The sequence below is a fragment of the Canis lupus genome, chromosome 20, assembly GCF_003254725.2.
Source record: "Canis lupus dingo isolate Sandy chromosome 20, ASM325472v2, whole genome shotgun sequence".
NCBI lineage: Eukaryota > Metazoa > Chordata > Mammalia > Carnivora > Canidae > Canis > Canis lupus.
In genome coordinates this window covers 57,353,636-57,371,065 of record NC_064262.1, presented here as the reverse complement: position 1 = coordinate 57,371,065, position 17,430 = coordinate 57,353,636, and the positions used below count along the sequence as shown (strand labels likewise).

At 68.2% G+C, this 17,430-nt stretch overlaps 1 protein-coding gene across 1 annotated transcript; it reads right to left on the bottom strand.

Moving 5' to 3' along the window:
• Positions 1 to 298: 298 nt before the first annotated feature.
• Positions 299 to 17,178, bottom strand: BTBD2 (BTB domain containing 2). Its single transcript, XM_025456792.2, has 9 exons — positions 16,739 to 17,178; positions 8,394 to 8,513; positions 5,092 to 5,248; positions 3,846 to 3,951; positions 3,569 to 3,766; positions 1,811 to 2,003; positions 1,646 to 1,733; positions 1,423 to 1,569; positions 299 to 1,276 (listed from the first exon to the last, which is right to left on the bottom strand). Exons 1-9 carry the CDS (start codon positions 17,149 to 17,151, stop codon positions 1,115 to 1,117), a joined length of 1,584 nt encoding a protein of 527 aa, XP_025312577.1. The 5' UTR covers positions 17,152 to 17,178; the 3' UTR covers positions 299 to 1,114.
• Positions 17,179 to 17,430: the final 252 nt, after the last annotated feature.

The window sequence follows — 17,430 nt, the reverse complement described above, 5'->3', positions numbered from 1 at the left end:
TGCGGCGCGCTGCAGCAGAGCCTTCCCTGGGGGCCCCCCTTGCTGGACAGCAGGGGTGTGATGGGCAGACCAGAAGTTTGTGCAGAGGACAGGGCATGGGGAGAGCCCCCAAGGGCTCTGGGTGCCCCGAGGCTGGGACGTCTGTCAGGAGCCGGATTCTAGACCCAGGCGGAAGTCACAGGCCCTTCCTGGGCCCCCTAATCTTAAGGTGGGAGAAACGGCTGCAGAGCGAAGAGCCAGGTCTCAGCTGCCACGGTCCTGCCCCATTGCCTCCGACAGGAAAAAGCACTCAGCGTGGTTATGTTTCTTTCCTTTATTTAAAAAAATCCTTTGAGGGTATGGTGTGAGGAGGGCACACCTTCCATGGCTTTGGGGAGGAATTTCCAGGAGGATCACTGGGGTGGAAACACGGGTGGGGGGACGGGGGAGGGGCTGCGCCCTCCAGCACCTCTGGCCACAGTGCTCACTCAGAGGCCGGGTGGGGCAGGGCTGCAGTATGTACAGGGGGCAGGCGGGGACCTGGCCACCGTGGCTGACCCCCGGCACTGCCCGGCCGGGCAGACAGGGCCTGAGGTCCACGCCCGCGGCTCACGGGGCCCACCGGGTGGGCCTGGGCCTGGCACAAAGCCAGCCTGCGGGACCTCGGGGTTGGGGGGCTTCGGCCAGTGTGCCGGGGGCCAGGGTCAGCGTGGCCTCAGCGTCCCCACTGAATGGACCAGAACACGAGACCCCAAGCAAACGCACTAGGGGCGCCCCCACAGCCCGCCTACCAGGGAATGGGAATCCAGGGTGCATTGCCGTGTGCGGTGAGAGAACGTGACGCGGAATCGATCAATCCTGTGGCCAGGCGGGCGGCGGGCAGCACTGCCTCCCCAGGGGCCCCGCGGACCCTCAGCTCGGGCCGGGTCCAGGCCAGCCCTGCCCCCCGAGTCCTGAGGGACCGCCTCGCAGCCCCTGCCGGCTCCTCAGCAGGCGGCCAGGCTCGCCGCACGGAGCAGAGACCCTCTCCTGACGCCCGGGACCGCGGCGGGGAGCGCACACAGCATGGGGACCGCGGGGGCGCGGCGTGGGTGGGGGCGGCCTACTTGCATCAGGTGGCTTCGGGCCGGGTGGCCTAGGTGTAGAAGATGACCTCGGGGATCTGGCCGTCCTCCACGGACGTGCCGTTGTTGTTTCCGGCCGCGTAGCAGAACGTGAAGCACGTCTTGGCCCCCGTCGTGGGGGACTCGTGCGTCACCTTGCGCAGGCCCTTGGTGCCGTAGTGGGAGTCTGGGCCCTGGTGGGGGGTCCTGCGGTCAGGCACCAGGGCCCCAGCGGCGGCGAGCCGCACAGCCCCTCCCAGGGCCCCCCGCCCCCCGTGGCCCCAGGAGGCAGCAGAGCTGGCGTCGGCGGCCCGCTAGGCTCTGGGGTCGGGGTGGGCACCTTGAGCGTGGCGCAGGCCGTGTAGTTGACGTTGGGCAGCACCTCCACCGGCTCCTTGAACATGACGCGGAAGGTGCTGGCGGAGCCGTCACAGCTGAAGCCCGTGTCGTTCTGGCCCAGGACGGTGTTGCTGTCCGTGTGGATGATCTGTGGGGGGAGCAGGCGCTGCTCACCAGCCCCCGACCCCACGGAGGCCCGCGGGGGGGGCGGGGGGGGCGCGCACCTGGATGTTCACTTGGTAGTCCGTGGGCCCGTGGATGGAGCCGTAGAGCCCAAAGCCAACCACGAAGATGCGCTTGTTGACCGAGAACCTGGGCGGCGGACAGAGGGGGCGCTGAGCCACGGCCGGCCCCGCGGCCCCACGGCCCCCACCCGCGCGCCGGCCCACCTGATGCGGTCGCTGGTGCCGCTGTAGCCCCAGCGGCTCTCCACCTGCTGGAAGCGGTTGATGCTGCACTCCTTCCCGCGGAGGCAGCAGCGCGGCCGGTCGATGAAGTCGACGCGCGGCTTGGGGTTGACGGTGAAGTGCAGGAAGAGGCTGACCACCTCGCGGTCCACGAGGATGCCCGACTGCGCGGGCCCTGCGGGCACAGGGGGCGGAGGTCGGCGCCGGCGGGGCGGCCGCGCACGCGGAGACGCGGGGCCCCCAGCAAGCGCCAGCCCGGCTCAGCACCGGCCGCCCCGCCCGGGCTCCCCGAGACGGGGCGGGGCCGAGGGGGTCGGGGAGCGGGTCTGCAGGCTGGTGACAGCACCGCGCGCGGACACGGCGGCCGGGCCAGGGGCCAGCCCCACGGAGAGCAAGGAAGATACAACGTGGAACGCAGCGCGGTAACCATGGTTCTTTTTAATCTCTGCATTGGAAATGCAGGAGGAAAGTACACGGGAGCGCGGCCTCGGCGGAGTCTGCGAGCTTCTCTAGTGTCGTGTTTCCAGCGGGACACAGCAGCAGGGGCGCCTCTAAGACGGGCCGAGTGACGAGGGCCAAGGCCCCGTGGGCGCCCTCCGCGGAGCACAGGCCCAGAAGGCCCAGCCCGGCCCCGAGGACACACGCAGTGCCATTCCCGGGGACCTGGGCAGAGCAGGGGGACGCTGCGGCCTGGGGGCCTTACAGGACAGGCCCCACGCCAAGGGCGAGCGGACGGCACCTGTAGCGCTTGGGGCCCCGGGGGCTCGGCAGCCAGGTGGGCAGGCGGACCCCCGAGAGCGGTTTTGGGGTGCAAGCCAGGCTGGAGACGGGGGCCCCGCAGGGCTCCCAGGGGTGTTGGGATGGGACAGGGCAGCTCTGTCTCCGGCACCCTGGTGCCCTCGGGCCCTCTGAGCCGTATCTGGGGCCACCTCTTCACAACGCTGCTCCCAGCCCAGGACAGCGCCCCGCCCCCAACAACCAGGCCACCGAGGCCACCGAGGTCACCGCGTACAGCCGGGGCCTGGCCCACACACGGCCTCGCTAAGTGTTAGGTGCACGGGAGATCCCGGAACGGACGCAGCTCTGCCCCCACGCTGACGTGACGTGCGGAGGCCAGCTACGACGCGGGACCTGGAAGCCTGAGCTTCAGGTCAGAGGACTCATCTGCAGGGTCAGTGCGTCCCACACGGCAGATCCTCGCGCTAAACAGCTAGTTACCGTCGTTGCTAAATCTGGCAACGCCGAGCAGGGAAGCGGGGCGCACGGAGACACGAGACCCTAGGTCTGCACCGGCCACCAGGCTGACACGGGGCCTCGTCCCGGACCCTCCAGCCCCGGGTGGGGTACGGCTCCAAGTCAGGCACCGCTGCCAGCACTGCGTCCACACGGGGCAGGAAGCCCGGCCGGGCACCCCCTCGCCAGCCCCCTCCCACCCCTTGCAGGCCCGTCCCCAGGACGCGAACCCGAGATGGGGCCCTCAGTGGGCGCACACACAGGGACACTCGAGACGTGGAGGGGAGGAAACCCAGACGCCCATCGGGGGCGGCGGTGGGCTGTTCTGTGTTCACACCGACGGGCTGCCAGCCGTCCACGTGAGCGCGGCGGGCGCGTCCTCGGCAAACGGGCACACCTGTGTCCCGCAGCTGGCTCGGGCGGCCGCCGGAGCGCCGTGACCGAGTCACACCTGGGGCCCCCGGGGGCCGTGCTCCTGCCGAGCGGCCCCCGCCCCCTGACCGTTACCTGCGGCAAACTCCTCGATGGTCATGAGCGGGAAGCGGATGAGGGCGAGCGCCTTGCCCAGCACCTTGCGCTTGTTCTCGGGCGTCACGGGCAGCTGCTGCCGCTGGCACTCGGCCTCAGACCAGCGCACGACGGCGCTGAACAGGCGCACCTCGCGAATGCCCAGGGTGTCCCGCTCCAGCACGGCCACCAGCGTGTCTGCGGGAGGGGACACCTCAGCGCCCCGCGCGCCCTCGGCGGGCGCCACCCCCCGCCCAAACCTGCCCCGGGGCCTCACCCAGGTCGATGTCCGTGAAGCCCTCGGCAGTGATGGCGTCGGCGGTGTTCTTGTCGATGTTTTCCAGGCACAGGCTGGCCAGCTGCGGTTCGTCGAAGAGTCGTGCCTGGCGAGGGGGAGCACGTCAACACGCTGCCCGGGCGGGGGCCCCAGACGCCCTCTGGCTCAAACCTGCCATGGAGTTCAAGTCCCGCGGGGGCCACGGTGCCCAGACTGAGCAGCCCCGGGACCGGCCGAGGCCGACAGGACAGGCCCCAGGGGGCAGGAAGCCCGGGGACAGGACGCAGTGCAGCCCTGACCGCCGGAGACGGCTCCATCGGGAACCTGCGCACAGGATGGGGGGCGGGCGGGGCGGCGGGGAAGATTCCAGCTCCTGCCCAGCACAACCCTACGGCCGCTCACGTCCACCCCCGGCCTGGCTGCCGGGGCAGCTCCGGGCCTCCCGACAGGCCTGGCTCAGCGCCGCAGAGCAACCTGGACGACCGGACGACCCACGCGTCTGGAGACAGTGCGGGGGCCGCCCCGGGACAGCCCCCCTGCCCCGGCGGGCCTGTCCCCTGCCCGCCTGTGCCCCCGAGGCCTCGCCAACCCCACGCCAACCCCACCCCAACCCCCGGCGCCACGGGGCCTGAAAGCGACCTCAAAGGAACCGAATGATGAAATGAGAAAACCCTTTCTCCCACCCGGGACCCTGAAGAGGGGCCTCCAAATGCCTGCGGGAAACCAGGCGCCTGCTGGAAGGCCCGGGTCAGCGCGCCGCGGGGGCAGGCGCTCGGCTGCAGAATCTAAGGGATGTTAAACGGAGACCCACTCCCCGAACCCCCCACCCCCCTCGGGGGCCTCTGGCTCCCGTCCCCGCCCCCCACATTTGCACGGTCCCAGCATCCTCACCTGCCCCGCTTGCCTCTGGTCTCTGGGTCCCTCCTCGCACCCCCCCCCCCCCCCCCGCACCTGCGTTCTCAGAGCATCGCGCCCTGAAGCGCCCGCACACCCGCTTCCTCTGCTTCCTCACGTAGCCCTGCGCACCGCGTCCCTACCTGCCCCCTCCGCCCCCGCCCTGCGCCCCCTCATCCCCCCCCTCGCCGGAGCCCACGCACCTGTGTCCTTGCCCTGCACACGCGCATCCTCAGCCGGCCTCGTGTCCCCCACCCCCGTGCACCCGCGCCCCACAACCTCCCGAACTCCTGCCTCCCCCCGCCCCACGCACCCCTAATCCCCCCCGGACCCCCCCCCCCGCTGCCCGCACCTGCGTGAGCAGCATGAACGCGTTGTCAGCCCGGAGGTTCTTCTTCAGGAACTCCACGCAGTGGGCCTCGAGCGCGGGCACCGCGTACTTCTTGGCGGTGTACAGCGTGGTCATGACGGTCTCGGGTCCGATCTGAACCTCATCCGAGTAGAGAAACCTAAGGGGACAGGACACTAGGACCAGCGGACGCAGCTGGCAGGCGCCGCTCCAGCCCCCGCCCCCCGGCCCAGCCGGAGCCTTCCAGAACCGGCACCTGTCGCTGTGCCCCGCAGATAGGACCTGGCAAAGACCCTTATCTGCCAGACCAGCCGGCGGCGACCCCACCCACCGGCCACCAGGACACGGGTCTATCCAGCAGGCCCGCTTCCTTCCCGGCGGGACGCCCCCAGGCCAGGACCCCAGTGCCCAAGGCCACCGGCCCCTCTGGAGGCCTCTGCCCTGGGATCCCCGGAGCTCTCCGCACCCCTGGGCCTGGACGTCACAGGACCAGAAACGCCAGCCTGAGTCAGGTCCTGGACACATGACCAGCGCCACCTCCGGACTTGAAGCAGGACAGTGGGGTAAATTTTTTAAAAACAAGGTGGTGGAGGAATCAGATCCCTCGTACGAAGCCAGCGGGAATGCAGAATGAAGGAGCCGCAGGAGCAAAGCCTGGAAGGGTGTGCCCATGTCCGGGGTCCCCCGTCCCCCGGAGAATGTGCCAGAAGCCAAACACAGCCCCACACGTCAGCAGCTATAATCCTGTAGGGTCAGGGAGACCCCAGACCCAAGGTGACCGGGGAGGCTGCTCAAAACCCCACAGCGCCCAGGCCCCAACCCCGAGGTCAGCAGTGCAGCAGGGACACCTGTGACCAGGACGGCCAGCACGGGCGCCAGGACGGAGCCCCTCACACACCAGCTGGGACAGCATCGACCCTGGGGGGGCAGCTCAGCAGTAGGGACCCGAACCCCGGGGAGCCAGAGGGAGGCTGTGGCCGGAGACCGGCAGCCCGCCGCAGTTCAGTGGAAGCCAGGGTTTCGGCAAATTGTAACCTGTCACCTGTCTGTGTTTTTTAATGAACATCTCTTTTATTTATTTTTAAAATGGCAATAAAATACACACAATATGGGGGCGTCTGGCTGGCTCAGTCAGAAGAGCATGCAGCGTGTCATCTCGGGGTCACGAGTGCAAGCCCCACATCGGGGACACAAATCACTTAAATAAAACCTTAAAAAAATGTACACAGCGTGAATTATACTACCGTAGCCCCCTGTAGGGGCACAGCTCAGGGCACGAAGCACACTCACCCCACCCTGCACCCACCCCCACCACCGTCTCCAGAACCTTCCATCTCCCCACACGGAGACCCCGTCCCCAGGAAGCACTGACTCCCCGGCTCCCACCACCACCTCCTGTCTCTGTGGACGGGCCTCCTCCTGGGGACCTCCTGGGAGTGGGGTCCTGCGGGAGGCGTCCTTCTGGGTCTGGGTCCCCTCCCTGAGCCCAGGTGTCCTTGAGGTCCGTCCGTGTTAACATTCTAACGTGTGGACGGACACATGGTGCTTAGCCTTCATCTGTGCATGGACACTTGAATTGTGTCCCCCTGTGTGGATCATGCTACTGTGCACACAGGTGTGCAAGCCCCTGCTTTTAGGACTCTCCTAGAGCTGCAGGAGTGGGGACACCTGGGTGGCTCAGTGGTTAAGCATCTGCCTTGGCCTCAGGATGTGACCCCGGGGTCCTGGGATTGAGTCCCACCTCGGAGATTTCATGTATTTATTCCTGAGAGACACAGAGGCAGAGACACAGGCAGAGGGAGAAGCAGGTCCCTGCGAGGAGCCAGATGTGGGACTCGATCCCGGGACCCCGGGGTCACACCCTGGGCCGAAGGCAGATGCTCAACTGCTGAGCCCCCCAGGTGTCCCAATAAAATCTTAAAAAAAAAAAAAAAAAGATATCCAGGAGTGGAATTGCTGGGTCCCACGTGACCTACGTGCAAGCCTCCTGAGGGCCCTCGACTCTTCCGCAGAGGCGGCCCGTCTCACGTCCCCCCGGCCGCGTGCACAAGGGCCCCAACCCCCACCCCTCACTGATCCTTGTTCTCTTCCTTTAGTTTTTCATCACAGATGCCCTGGTGGGTACGAAGTGATAGCTCATCATGGTTTTGTCACCTGTTTTGTAAATAAAGTTTTATTGGCACATGGCCTCCCCCACCGTTTACAAATCCTCGTGGCTGCTTTCACGATGGCAGCGGCAGGGTGAGTGGTGGAGACGGAGTCACGTGCCCCAGGTGTAGGCAACCTGAGGAGCTACGGGACGACAAACTCATGAGACTGTTCCCCAAACTGCTGTCATCAGGGAGATGGGAGTGGCACACAGGACTGACCACACCAGACAGCGTCAAGGATTAAGGGGCATCCACAGATGGAACCAACCAGAATACAATGCTGCCCATCAGTAAGCCGTGACGGCGGGAGGGAGGAGGGCACAGGGCAGAGGGCGGCCGCCCCAGACGCACAGGCAGGCCTCCCGCGTGGGCACGGCGGATGGGGCCAGCTCCCCTCTCTCCTTTATTTTTTCCTTCCTTCCTTCCTTCCTCTCCCTCTGCGAGCCTACGTCATCTTTATAATCATGAGAGAAAAAAACTCTGCGTTTCAAAAGATGTTTTACCTGCGTGGGGCAGACTGTCAGTCCCCACGCCCTTTACACTCGGCATTTCTGGAAGCTGGAGCCCGCGCCCCGCGGAGTGGGGACAGCCCCTGGGGACAGCCAGGCCCCCGCCCGCTGCTCTTCCACTAACCCCGGGAGGGAATGCTGCTGAGGCTCAAGAAGGAAAACCTGGAGGTGGAGGTGACCTCACTTCTTCCAAAGCCCCTGCTGACGACAGGGTGAGAACGGGGACTCGCCTGCGCTCCCAACGCTCTTGGAGGGACCAGACACAGGAGGCCCCACGGGGTGTGAGTCCACGGGTGTGACCCGTCCAGGATGGGGAGGGGCGCCGGGGGGCCGGGGGCTGGGGGGTGACGGGAGGTGGCGGTAGCAGGCGCAGAGAGACGCCAACCCTGGGGACGCAGTGCAGACCAGCGCGGAGCACACCGCCAAAGGGCGAACCGTACGCGTGTGCAGCACACGTCGAGATACACACACGTGACGGTGGGGCGGGGCCTCCAGGGCACCCCCCCACCGCTGCACAGGCGGCTCTGGAGATCCCGCGGGGCCGGGGCTCGGGCCTGTCCCTGGGGGTCTCCTTACCTCCGGCTACTTTCTGACAGCGACAGGCTGCCCCGCCCCACCCCACGGTGAAAGATCTAGAAAGTCTTACTTGAGCAGCGCCAGGAAGGCGGCCGGCTCCACGTCGGGCAGCTCGATCTCCGTGGACGTGGTGGCCATTCCCCCGTTGAACATGGCGTCGAACACGGCACTGCCCACGGCCAGCACGAACCTGGCGTCAGAGAGGAGCCTGGTGACCCTCCGCGCGCCCGCCGGTTCCCGGCCCCGAGTCTGGGGCACCGGGCCCAGCACAGAGCACACACCGGCCGCGAGCACTGCTGGCAGATGCTTCCAGAAGGAAGGTGGCAAGGGGCGGGCGGACACGTGCAATCCCCACCCCACGCCCCCCCCCGTGCCCCCGCAGCGCCCATCCCGCCTTCGCCCAGGGGGCAGACCCGGTCAAGGGCACGGCCTGGGGGGGGTCGGGGAAGGCTTGGCAGGGCCCCGGGCGGGCGGGGGCCCAGGGAAGGGCAGGAGCCCAGGGCAGCGTTACGAGGTGGTGGCCGCGAGGTGACCACGTGGGCCCCACCGGCCATGTCCTCTCCACTCGAGGACGGGTGCCCCGTGGGTGAGGACAAGCCGTGAGGCACCCCGCTGGACCCCTGCCTGGGGCTGGGGGGTCGGGGGCCTCCTGACCCAGCCCAGGCTGGCGCTGCCCCCCCACCTCGGACGCCCACGAGGGCCGGACCCAGGTCCACGGGCCCCGCATCACACCCGCCCGGGGTCCCCACCCCGACACACGCAGGGCTCGGAGCAGCCTGCCCGAGGTTCCCGCGACCCCGGCTGGAGGCCTCCGCCCTGCCCCAGCCCCCACCATCTCCTCCCCCCGGGCGCATCTCCCAGCCCCGAGGGGGCCGCAGGGCGCGCAGGGCTTGACCGGGCCAAGGACCAGACCCGAGACCAGACCCGAGACGGCCCGATGGGAACCGAGGACACCGGGGCGAACGGCCTCCCCCAAAGTCACGTCCACCGGAAAGCCGCAGGAGGGCCTCACCTGGAAACAGTCTCTGTCCGTGTGACTGGTTCCCGTCCTACGGGGGCCGACCCCATGCCCGCGTCCTCGTAAGAGGGGCCTCGGGACACAGGCGCAGACACCAGGGGATGAGCCCACCGCCCGGGGACACGCAGATCCCAGGAGTGAGGCCAGCAAGGGCCCCCCCGGAGCCCGGGAGGCAGTGTCACCTGCGACCCGGGGCCTCCTTGCTCTCCACCCTGGCCTCCTCCTCCCTCCTACCCCCCCCACCCGGCACTCACTGGGGCGGCCCAGCCCCTCTGCCCTCCCACAGGCCATCCATCCCACCATCCATCCTAAATAGGTGCCTTCCTGTTCCTTTCTTTCCAGATTTAAACAAGCACCTTGATCGCCTGCAGGAGAGGCCGCTGCCCGCACCTGGGGGGGTGCACCCCCCGCCTGACGCTGTCCCAGGGCCCTGGACAGGCCACCGCACGGGCCGCAGGTCGGCCCCATACCACTACCCCCCCCGCCCCCCGGCCCTCTGCTCACCCCTGCCTCAGCCCCCAGGGTCACGGTCCCTCCTCCCAGATGCAGGTGCCCCGGGGAGACGCCAGCTCAGCCTGCCAACGGCAGCCCAGAAGACACCCAGAGACCATGACAAGGTGACACAGATGCAGAGACAGCAGGACCCTGGTGTGGCCGCGGCTCCTCTGATGGCCACACACCAGCCCCGCGTGACTCAGAGGTTTCACACCCAGGGCACGTCTGTGTTCGGAGCTGGTGTCCCCGTGGCCAAAAGAGGCAGCACCGGGTGTCCATCCATGGGAGCAGAGCGGTCCGTCCACACCCGGGATGTGACCCAGCCCCGGGGAGGAAGGGACCCCGAAACCTGCCCCACGTGGACGGACCCCGAGGACACCGGGCTCAGGGAGGGGACCCAGACCAGAAGGACGCCTCCCGCAGGACCCCACTCCCAGAAGGCCCCCAGAGGAGGCCCGTCCACAGAGACAGGAGGTGGCGGGAGCCAGGGGCGGGGGCTCCATGTGGGGAGATGGAAGGTTCTGCGCGGTGGGGTGAGTGCGCTCCGTGCCCCGGGCTGTGCGCTCAGAGACGGTTACGGCGGTGAATCTCATGTCACGAATATTTCACCCGGATTTAAAAACTTGAAATAAGAGCAGAGCAATGACGAGCCACCTGAACGAGGCGGGGAGAGGGAGCCCCGAGGGGCGGCGGCCGGGCCGGTCTGTGTGCCTGGGGGCCAGGGAAGCCCCGCGCCCTCGACCACAGCAACGCGCCGGGGAGGCCGAGGCCCGGGGCAGGACCGCAGGGCAGGACCGCGCTGTAGGACGCGGCGCCAAGGCCGAGCGCTCCCCGCGGCCACATCTGGGGCGCCCACCGCGCGGTAAGACAGATGGTGAGGCAGAGCCCGGAGGCCGTGAGGATGGACCAGCACGTCATTAGTGAGTGGGGACAAGGGAGAAGGGACGGCGCCTCCCTCTAGAATTCGGCGACCAGACGCAGAGGCAGTGACGACACGAAAGCCACCGTGACCGGGACTGTCCTCCCCCAGCTGAGCCCTGGGGAGGGTCACAGGCGAGCCCAACAGGCCCGAGGGCGGGACGAGGCGGTCGGAGGGCGCCAGCACCAGGGACGGTCACAGCCCGGCAGCCGCGTCCCCAGACGCCCGAGGCAGACGGAGGGGGGGCTCCCGGCCCAGGGGCCAGACAACGCGGGGCAGGCCCAACCCACGGGCAGAAGGAAGCCGCGAGCCAGGGCCCGGGGGCACGGGGAGCCCACGGACGTGAAGGGTTTGCAAGGCGGTCTTCCGTGGCGAAGACACACGGCTCGGACGCCCGGATGGCATCCTCGGGGCCGCGGGCGCCAACGCGCCACACGGAGAGGCGGGGACACACAGCAGCACAGGACGGCGGGCCCCGGGAACCTCTCCCCAAAGGGAAGCCCCCAGTTCAGAAGTCACAGCGACCTGGGCAGACTCGCCCCGGAGACGGGAGGGCGGAGCAGCCCGGCGGGGAGCCTGCCTGGGATCGTCCCCCCCACGGAGACGGAGCTAAATTAAAACATGAAGGAAAAGGAGCCGGGCTTGGCCGGCCCTTGAGCATGCGGGCTTCAGGGCGCGGGTGCTCCTCCGCGAGGGCAGCGCCGGCCCGCTCGTCCTGACGATGCCCTCCGTTCCACGGACGCAGCACACGATCCGGGACGCAGATGGACCCGTGTTAATCCACGGTCCGCGTTGCCCCAGGCTCCCCGTCCACCCCAGGCGGCCGGCGGGTGAGCTCCGAGGCCTGGAACGTGACACCCGGACTTCTGGCTGCGGGAGAGGCGCCTCCACCCACCCGCGTCGCTCAAGGGCCGAACGTACGGATACGCACACCGCGTGGATGCATCTCCAAAGCCATAAAGAAGCCAGACCGAAGATGACCGCACTCTGATTACGTGAAATTCCTAAAGTCAGCAGAACTGGAGAACGGACGGCGGGTCGGGCCGGCGGCGAGCACGCAGGAGGCGAGCTCTGGGGGCGCGGCCACACTCACACTGCCCTGGCCGCCTTCTGCGTGGACACGGTCAGGCCAACAGGCCACTCTGCAGAAAGGGCCTGGTGGCTCCCTGCACCCCGCCCCACGGACACTGAGCCAGCAGGGAGCACACCAGCACCCGGGCCACACCTGTCTGGGAAAGCACAGGGGCTCCTGCCCCCCGGGGAGGAGGGGGAGCCCAGGAGGCAGAAACGGGAGGGAGGAAGGGGAACCAGCTGCACGGGACCTGGTTTCCCAATGCTGAAATTCTAGGGCTGCGCCGTCCAACGTGGTTGCTCCTGGACACACAGGCCATTTAAATCCAAATTAAGGGATCCCTGAGTGGCGCAGCGGTTTGGCGCCTGCCTTTGGCCCAGGGCGCGATCCTGGAGTCCTGGGATCGAGTCCCGCATCGGGCTCCCAGCATGGAGCCTGCTTCTCCCTCTGCCTGGGTCTCTGCCTCTCTCTCTCTCTCTGTGACTATCATAAATAAATAAAATTTTAAAAAAATTAAAAAATAAATCCAACTTAAGATTAAATTAGGTTAGGGGAGTGGACGCCCAGGGGGCTCTGCGGTGGAGAGCCTGCCTTCAGCCCAGGGCGTGACCCCAGGTCCTGGGATCGGGTCCCGGGATCGAGTCCCGCGTCAGGCTCCCTGCATGGAGCCTGCTTCTCCCTGTGCCTGTGTCTCCGCCTCTCTCTGGGTCTCTCATGAATAAATAAATAATATCTTTCAAAATTAATTAATTTAAAAGTACAACTCCTCAGTTGTGACAGCTATATCTTAAGTCGCCACGTGCAGCTAGCACAGGATGGCGTAAACCTAGAACCTTCCTAGGATCATAGAAAAGTCTACCGGACGGCGCCAGACCACAGAACCCACTGAACGGCCGTGAACACGAACAAGGGTTCACACAGAAATCGTTCACATGAGACAGACGTAAACAGGTCGGAACCACTCAGCTTCCCCGCAAGAACCTGGAAATACGATGAACGTCATTCACAAAAAGGAAAAAAAAGAAGTGAGCAAAACTCAGCTATAAACGTGCAAAACCATCCTAGGAACACGAGAAAATGCCCTGAACAAACGGAGAGCGCTCCCACTCCCACCCCGCACCCCGCTCTCCCCAGCCTGGTACCCCGGGCCCATCGCCCCAGGAAATTCCTTCAGCACTTGACACGCTGACTCCCCAGGCCACGGGCCCCGCCTGCCTGGGGGCCGGACGACCGCCGGACACTGTTTCTGCAAATAAAGGTTTATTTGCACACGCGGCCGTGCTGGGTCCCTGCCGTGCGCACGGCCCCTGCGGCCCGCTGGGCACCACGAAGTAAGCGGCCGGAGGCTGTGTGCGCCGTCCGGGCGCAGGTGGGGCGGGGGCGACGATGCCCGTGGGCGACCGGGACCAGCCCGAAGTCGGGACAAAGCACAACTGGGGACGGGCCTCAGCGGTCCTGACAACACCGGAGCAGGCTCCGATCCTGCGGGAGCAATCAGTGAAACGAGACCCGGGTGGAGCGGCCCGCAAGTGAACCGGCCGTGGGCGGCTCCGGCCCAGGGACCCCTCACCCAGGAGTGCTGCCCCCGGGGGCGCTCAGGCCGTCCTCGGAGCCGCCCACACGTGCACGCCGCAGCCGGGTCAGGCCGAGAGCTCCTCCCGGGGCACCGGCCGCACGCGGGGCCTCCTCCCGGCCCTGCGCACCATGACGGGGGCTCAGAGCCAAAGGGGGGACCAAGTACAGGGGGGAGGCCAAGCACAGCCTCTGGGAGGGCCCAGCGCCCTGTCCCCCCACCAGCCTGCACCCAGCGCCCGAGCCACTGTGAGCCCGGCCACGCCCACCCAACCCTGGCCCTGGGCCCCCACGGGAGGGCCTGCCCTGCAGTTCGCTCTGCCTTCTGGGGTCAGCCTCAGCGGGGGTGCCCATGTCACCTCCCTCCACCCCGGGACGCCACCTGGGGTCCCACGTGACATCCGATCACCTCCTCAGGTGCCTCTAGCGTGAGTCACCTTTCCGGGCTTCTTGTGACCTTGACAGCCACCTGGCCAGGTGTCCTGCTGCAAGTCCCCGATGTGGGTTTGTCGGGTGCTCTTCGGTCTGGGTATTTCGGTTTCCTGGGACGGCTGAGCGGCCCGAGACAACAGCATTTCACCCCCTCCCAGTCCCGGAGCACAAGTCCCAGATGGACGTGGGCAGGGCCCCCCCGAGGGTCCTCCCTGCCCCTTCTAGCTCCGGGCCCGGGGCTCCTGGCGAGCGGCCACGGCACCCCAGTGTCTGCCCCATGCTCACCACGGGGCTTCTCCCCTGTGCCTCTTAGGAGGACACGTGTCACTGGGTTTAGAACCCACCGGATAACCCAGATGAGCTCGTCTCCAGACCCTTCCCTTAATCACCTCTGCAAGATCCTTTCTCCAAATCAGGTCATGCTCATGGTTTCAGGGATGCGGACAGGGACACACGTCTGTGGGGCCACCAGTGAATCCTGAACCCACTACCCTGGGGTTATGGGTTGGGGCAAGAACACACGGAGGCCAGGTGCCCTGAGGTCCCGTCCCACCAGGGGCCCCTGAAGCCACCTGACATGACACTCAGGTTGACCTCGAGCCCCGGCTAAGGGGTACGTCCGCCTTCCCCACCATCGCGTTACCGTCCGCCGCTTCCCGCTCACTTCTCTACCAGCAAGTCCCCAGATCCAGCCCTGAGGAGCGGGGGGGAGGGGGGGTCCGGGCGGAGAGCACCCCTGCACCAGCGGGGCTCCGAGCCCCTGTCCCCCCGCCGGATGCAGCCACTGCTGCTCCCACCACGGCCTCCGGGCCGCTAACGTCAGCCCTGGAGCGGGTGCCCCCCTGTATTCAAGCTCACCCCGGCCCAGCTGATAACCACTGGCTGGGTCACCAAGTCCGAGGTCCTGGGGTGGAGGCATCTGAGTGGTCAGCCCTGGCTCACAGGCAGGGAAACTGAGGCACGGGAAGCCCAGGGTCACTGCCTCATCCCCGCAGGTAACATTTCACCACTGGGTACAAAATAACAACCCAAAGGCTGAAAACAAAAAGAACTAGAACCTTCTGTCAGTCGAGGCTGGAGTGCGGCATCATGCCGGGGCAACGGGACAGGAGCGGGCCGTCCACCGGACCTGGACCCGCTGACGTCACGCACACGTGGGCAGCGAGGGCCCGGGGGACAATCGGCGCTGCAGGGACCCGCAAGGCACTCCCGGGGAGCCAGGCTTGGGCACGGAGCCGCAGGGGCCTGAGAAGCACGGGTCCGCGGGTGGGCCAGTCTGCAGGCGAATGTCAGGTGGAGCCCCCACCCCGCGCCCAAGGGGGCCTCATCCCAGACCCCACCTGCGGGGAGGCTCGTCTGGATCATTCCTAAGCCCCACCCCTGTCCCACCGCTGGGTCCCGCCTGCCACAGACCTGGACACAGGGCCGAGGCCTGCTCGTGGCCAGGGGTCTCCGCCCTCCAGGTGTCCTTGCCACTGCCGGCCACCCCAGGATGCTGGAGCCTGGGTCGGGGGCCACTGCCGCCGCCCCCCTCAGGGGAGCCTGAACCCCCCCTGCTGCTGCTCCTACCGCCCCCCAGGCGCCTGCGGGCTCCACCTGCGGCCGCTCTCCCCTTCAGGGCGGATGCTGTCCCTCTGGCGCTCGTGCCCCTGGCTCCTGCGGGCCCAGCTCCTCCGGTCTCCAGCCCCTGCCCCCCACCCTGCTCTGGGTATGGATCCCCATCATCCCCTGCTGGGGCCTGTATCCCCCTCCTGCTCCCAGAAAATCTCACCAAATATGCCTGCTGACCTCATGGGCAGAGTGCTCGCTCCCAGCCACTCCACACCCGCCCCCCCTTTCCCTGGGGTCCCCACATCCACCTCCCTCATCCTACTTCACCAATAGGCACACAGTCGAGTACATGTCCTGAGGTTACAGGCGCGGGGGGTGGGGGGGGTGGGGGGGTGGGGGGGGGTGGGGAGGCTCGCTCCCCTGAAGAAGGAACCCTGAGGTCCCCTCTCCAGCTCCCTGTGGGGTTTCCGGCTGCGCCCACCGCCCACCGTTTCCGGCTCCATCCCCCAGGGGCTCGGGTCACAGGCACCGGAGCTCATGCAGCCTCCCCGGACGCATCTCATGTTTCCATGTGTCCCCTCAAGACTGGTGGAGAAGGGGAACAGCCTTTAAGGCCAGACTGGGGCTGAGCAGTATTTAGGAGCCGGGCGGGCATGAGGGAGGAAGTGGGGGGTGAGGCGGCACACGGACCAGCCCCCCTACTGCAGGCCTGGGTGCGCGTGAGGCCCGTGTGGGCATCGCGGGAGGGCGAGGAGGGCGAGCGTGCACGGACACACACACAGGGGAGGAGGGGCCGCGGGAGGTCCTGGGGACCCAGCCACAGGCCTGGAACCTTCTGCGGACAGGAATCTAGATCCAGTTACACATAAATAACCAAGAAAAAGCCAGAAAGAAAAACCTCAAACGGCGCAGGTGAAATAAAGGCCACATGTCGGGAGGGCAGGGAGGCTGTGGACCTCCAGGCCAGGGGCAGCCCCAGGCCCTCCCCGTGCAGCCCCGGCAGCCGGCCCCACCCCCAGCTCCCTGGAGGGCAGCGGGGAGGACAGTGGGGGACACCGAGTGACCAGGTCTGACAGCAGCCCCCCCCCCCCGCGGCCTGGGGACGGGGCCTGGGCCAGCCGGAGAGGCCCCGGGGCTGGGGGTCAGGGCTCGGGCACTGAGCGTCACCCCGCGGAGGAGAGGATGGGCCCCCGGTGCGGGTCACGGGGCAGCGGGTGGGTGGCGGTGCCGGAGAGCATGGGCTGGGCGGCGGGCGGGGCGTCGCCAGTCGGGGGCCTGCGGGGGGCCCGGGGGTCAGCGGGCGGGGGCGGGGGCCTGCGGGGCGGGGCGGGGCGGGGCCGGGCGGCGGGGGCCCACCTGTGCGCCGGGATGCGCTGCGCGCCGAGCCCCTTGCCCACCAGGAAGTGCACGTCGCAGAGCACCTCGTTGTTGAAGAGGAAGGCGAAGCGCTCCTTCAGCGTGGGCTTGGTGGCCTGCCAGTTGTAGACGGGCTCGCGCAGCAGCGCCGCCGCCCCCGGCTCCTCGGCCGCCCGCTCCCCGCCCGCCGCGGCCTGCGCGCCCGGCCCCGACCCCGGCCCCGGCCCCGGCCCCGGCCCCGGCCCCGGCACAGGCGCGGGGGGCGGCCCGGGGGCGGCGGGGGCCGGGGCGGCGGCGGCGGCCGCGTTGCCGGGGGCCGCGGCGGCGTTGGCGCTGGGCCCCGGGCCGCCCCCCGCGCCCGGGCCGACCCCCGGCGGGCACGACGCGCGCCCGCCGCTCCCACCCGCCGCCATCTTGTCGGTGCGGCGGCCGCGGGGCGGGGCGATGGGCGGGGCCGGGGCGGGGCCAGGGGAGCGGACGGGGCGGGGCCAACTACGCGGGGGGCGGGGCTAGGTGCGCGGGGGCGGGGCCAGGGGCGCGGGGGCCGGGGAGGAGCGGAGCAAGCGAGCCCTGGGGCCGGTGCCGCTGGGCGGAGCGGCCGGTGGCAGCCCGCGGGCCCGCGCAGGGCCGGAGTGCCGGGTGCCCCAGCAGGGGCCTCGGGAGGCGGGGGAGCAGAAACCCGGGGCGGGGGG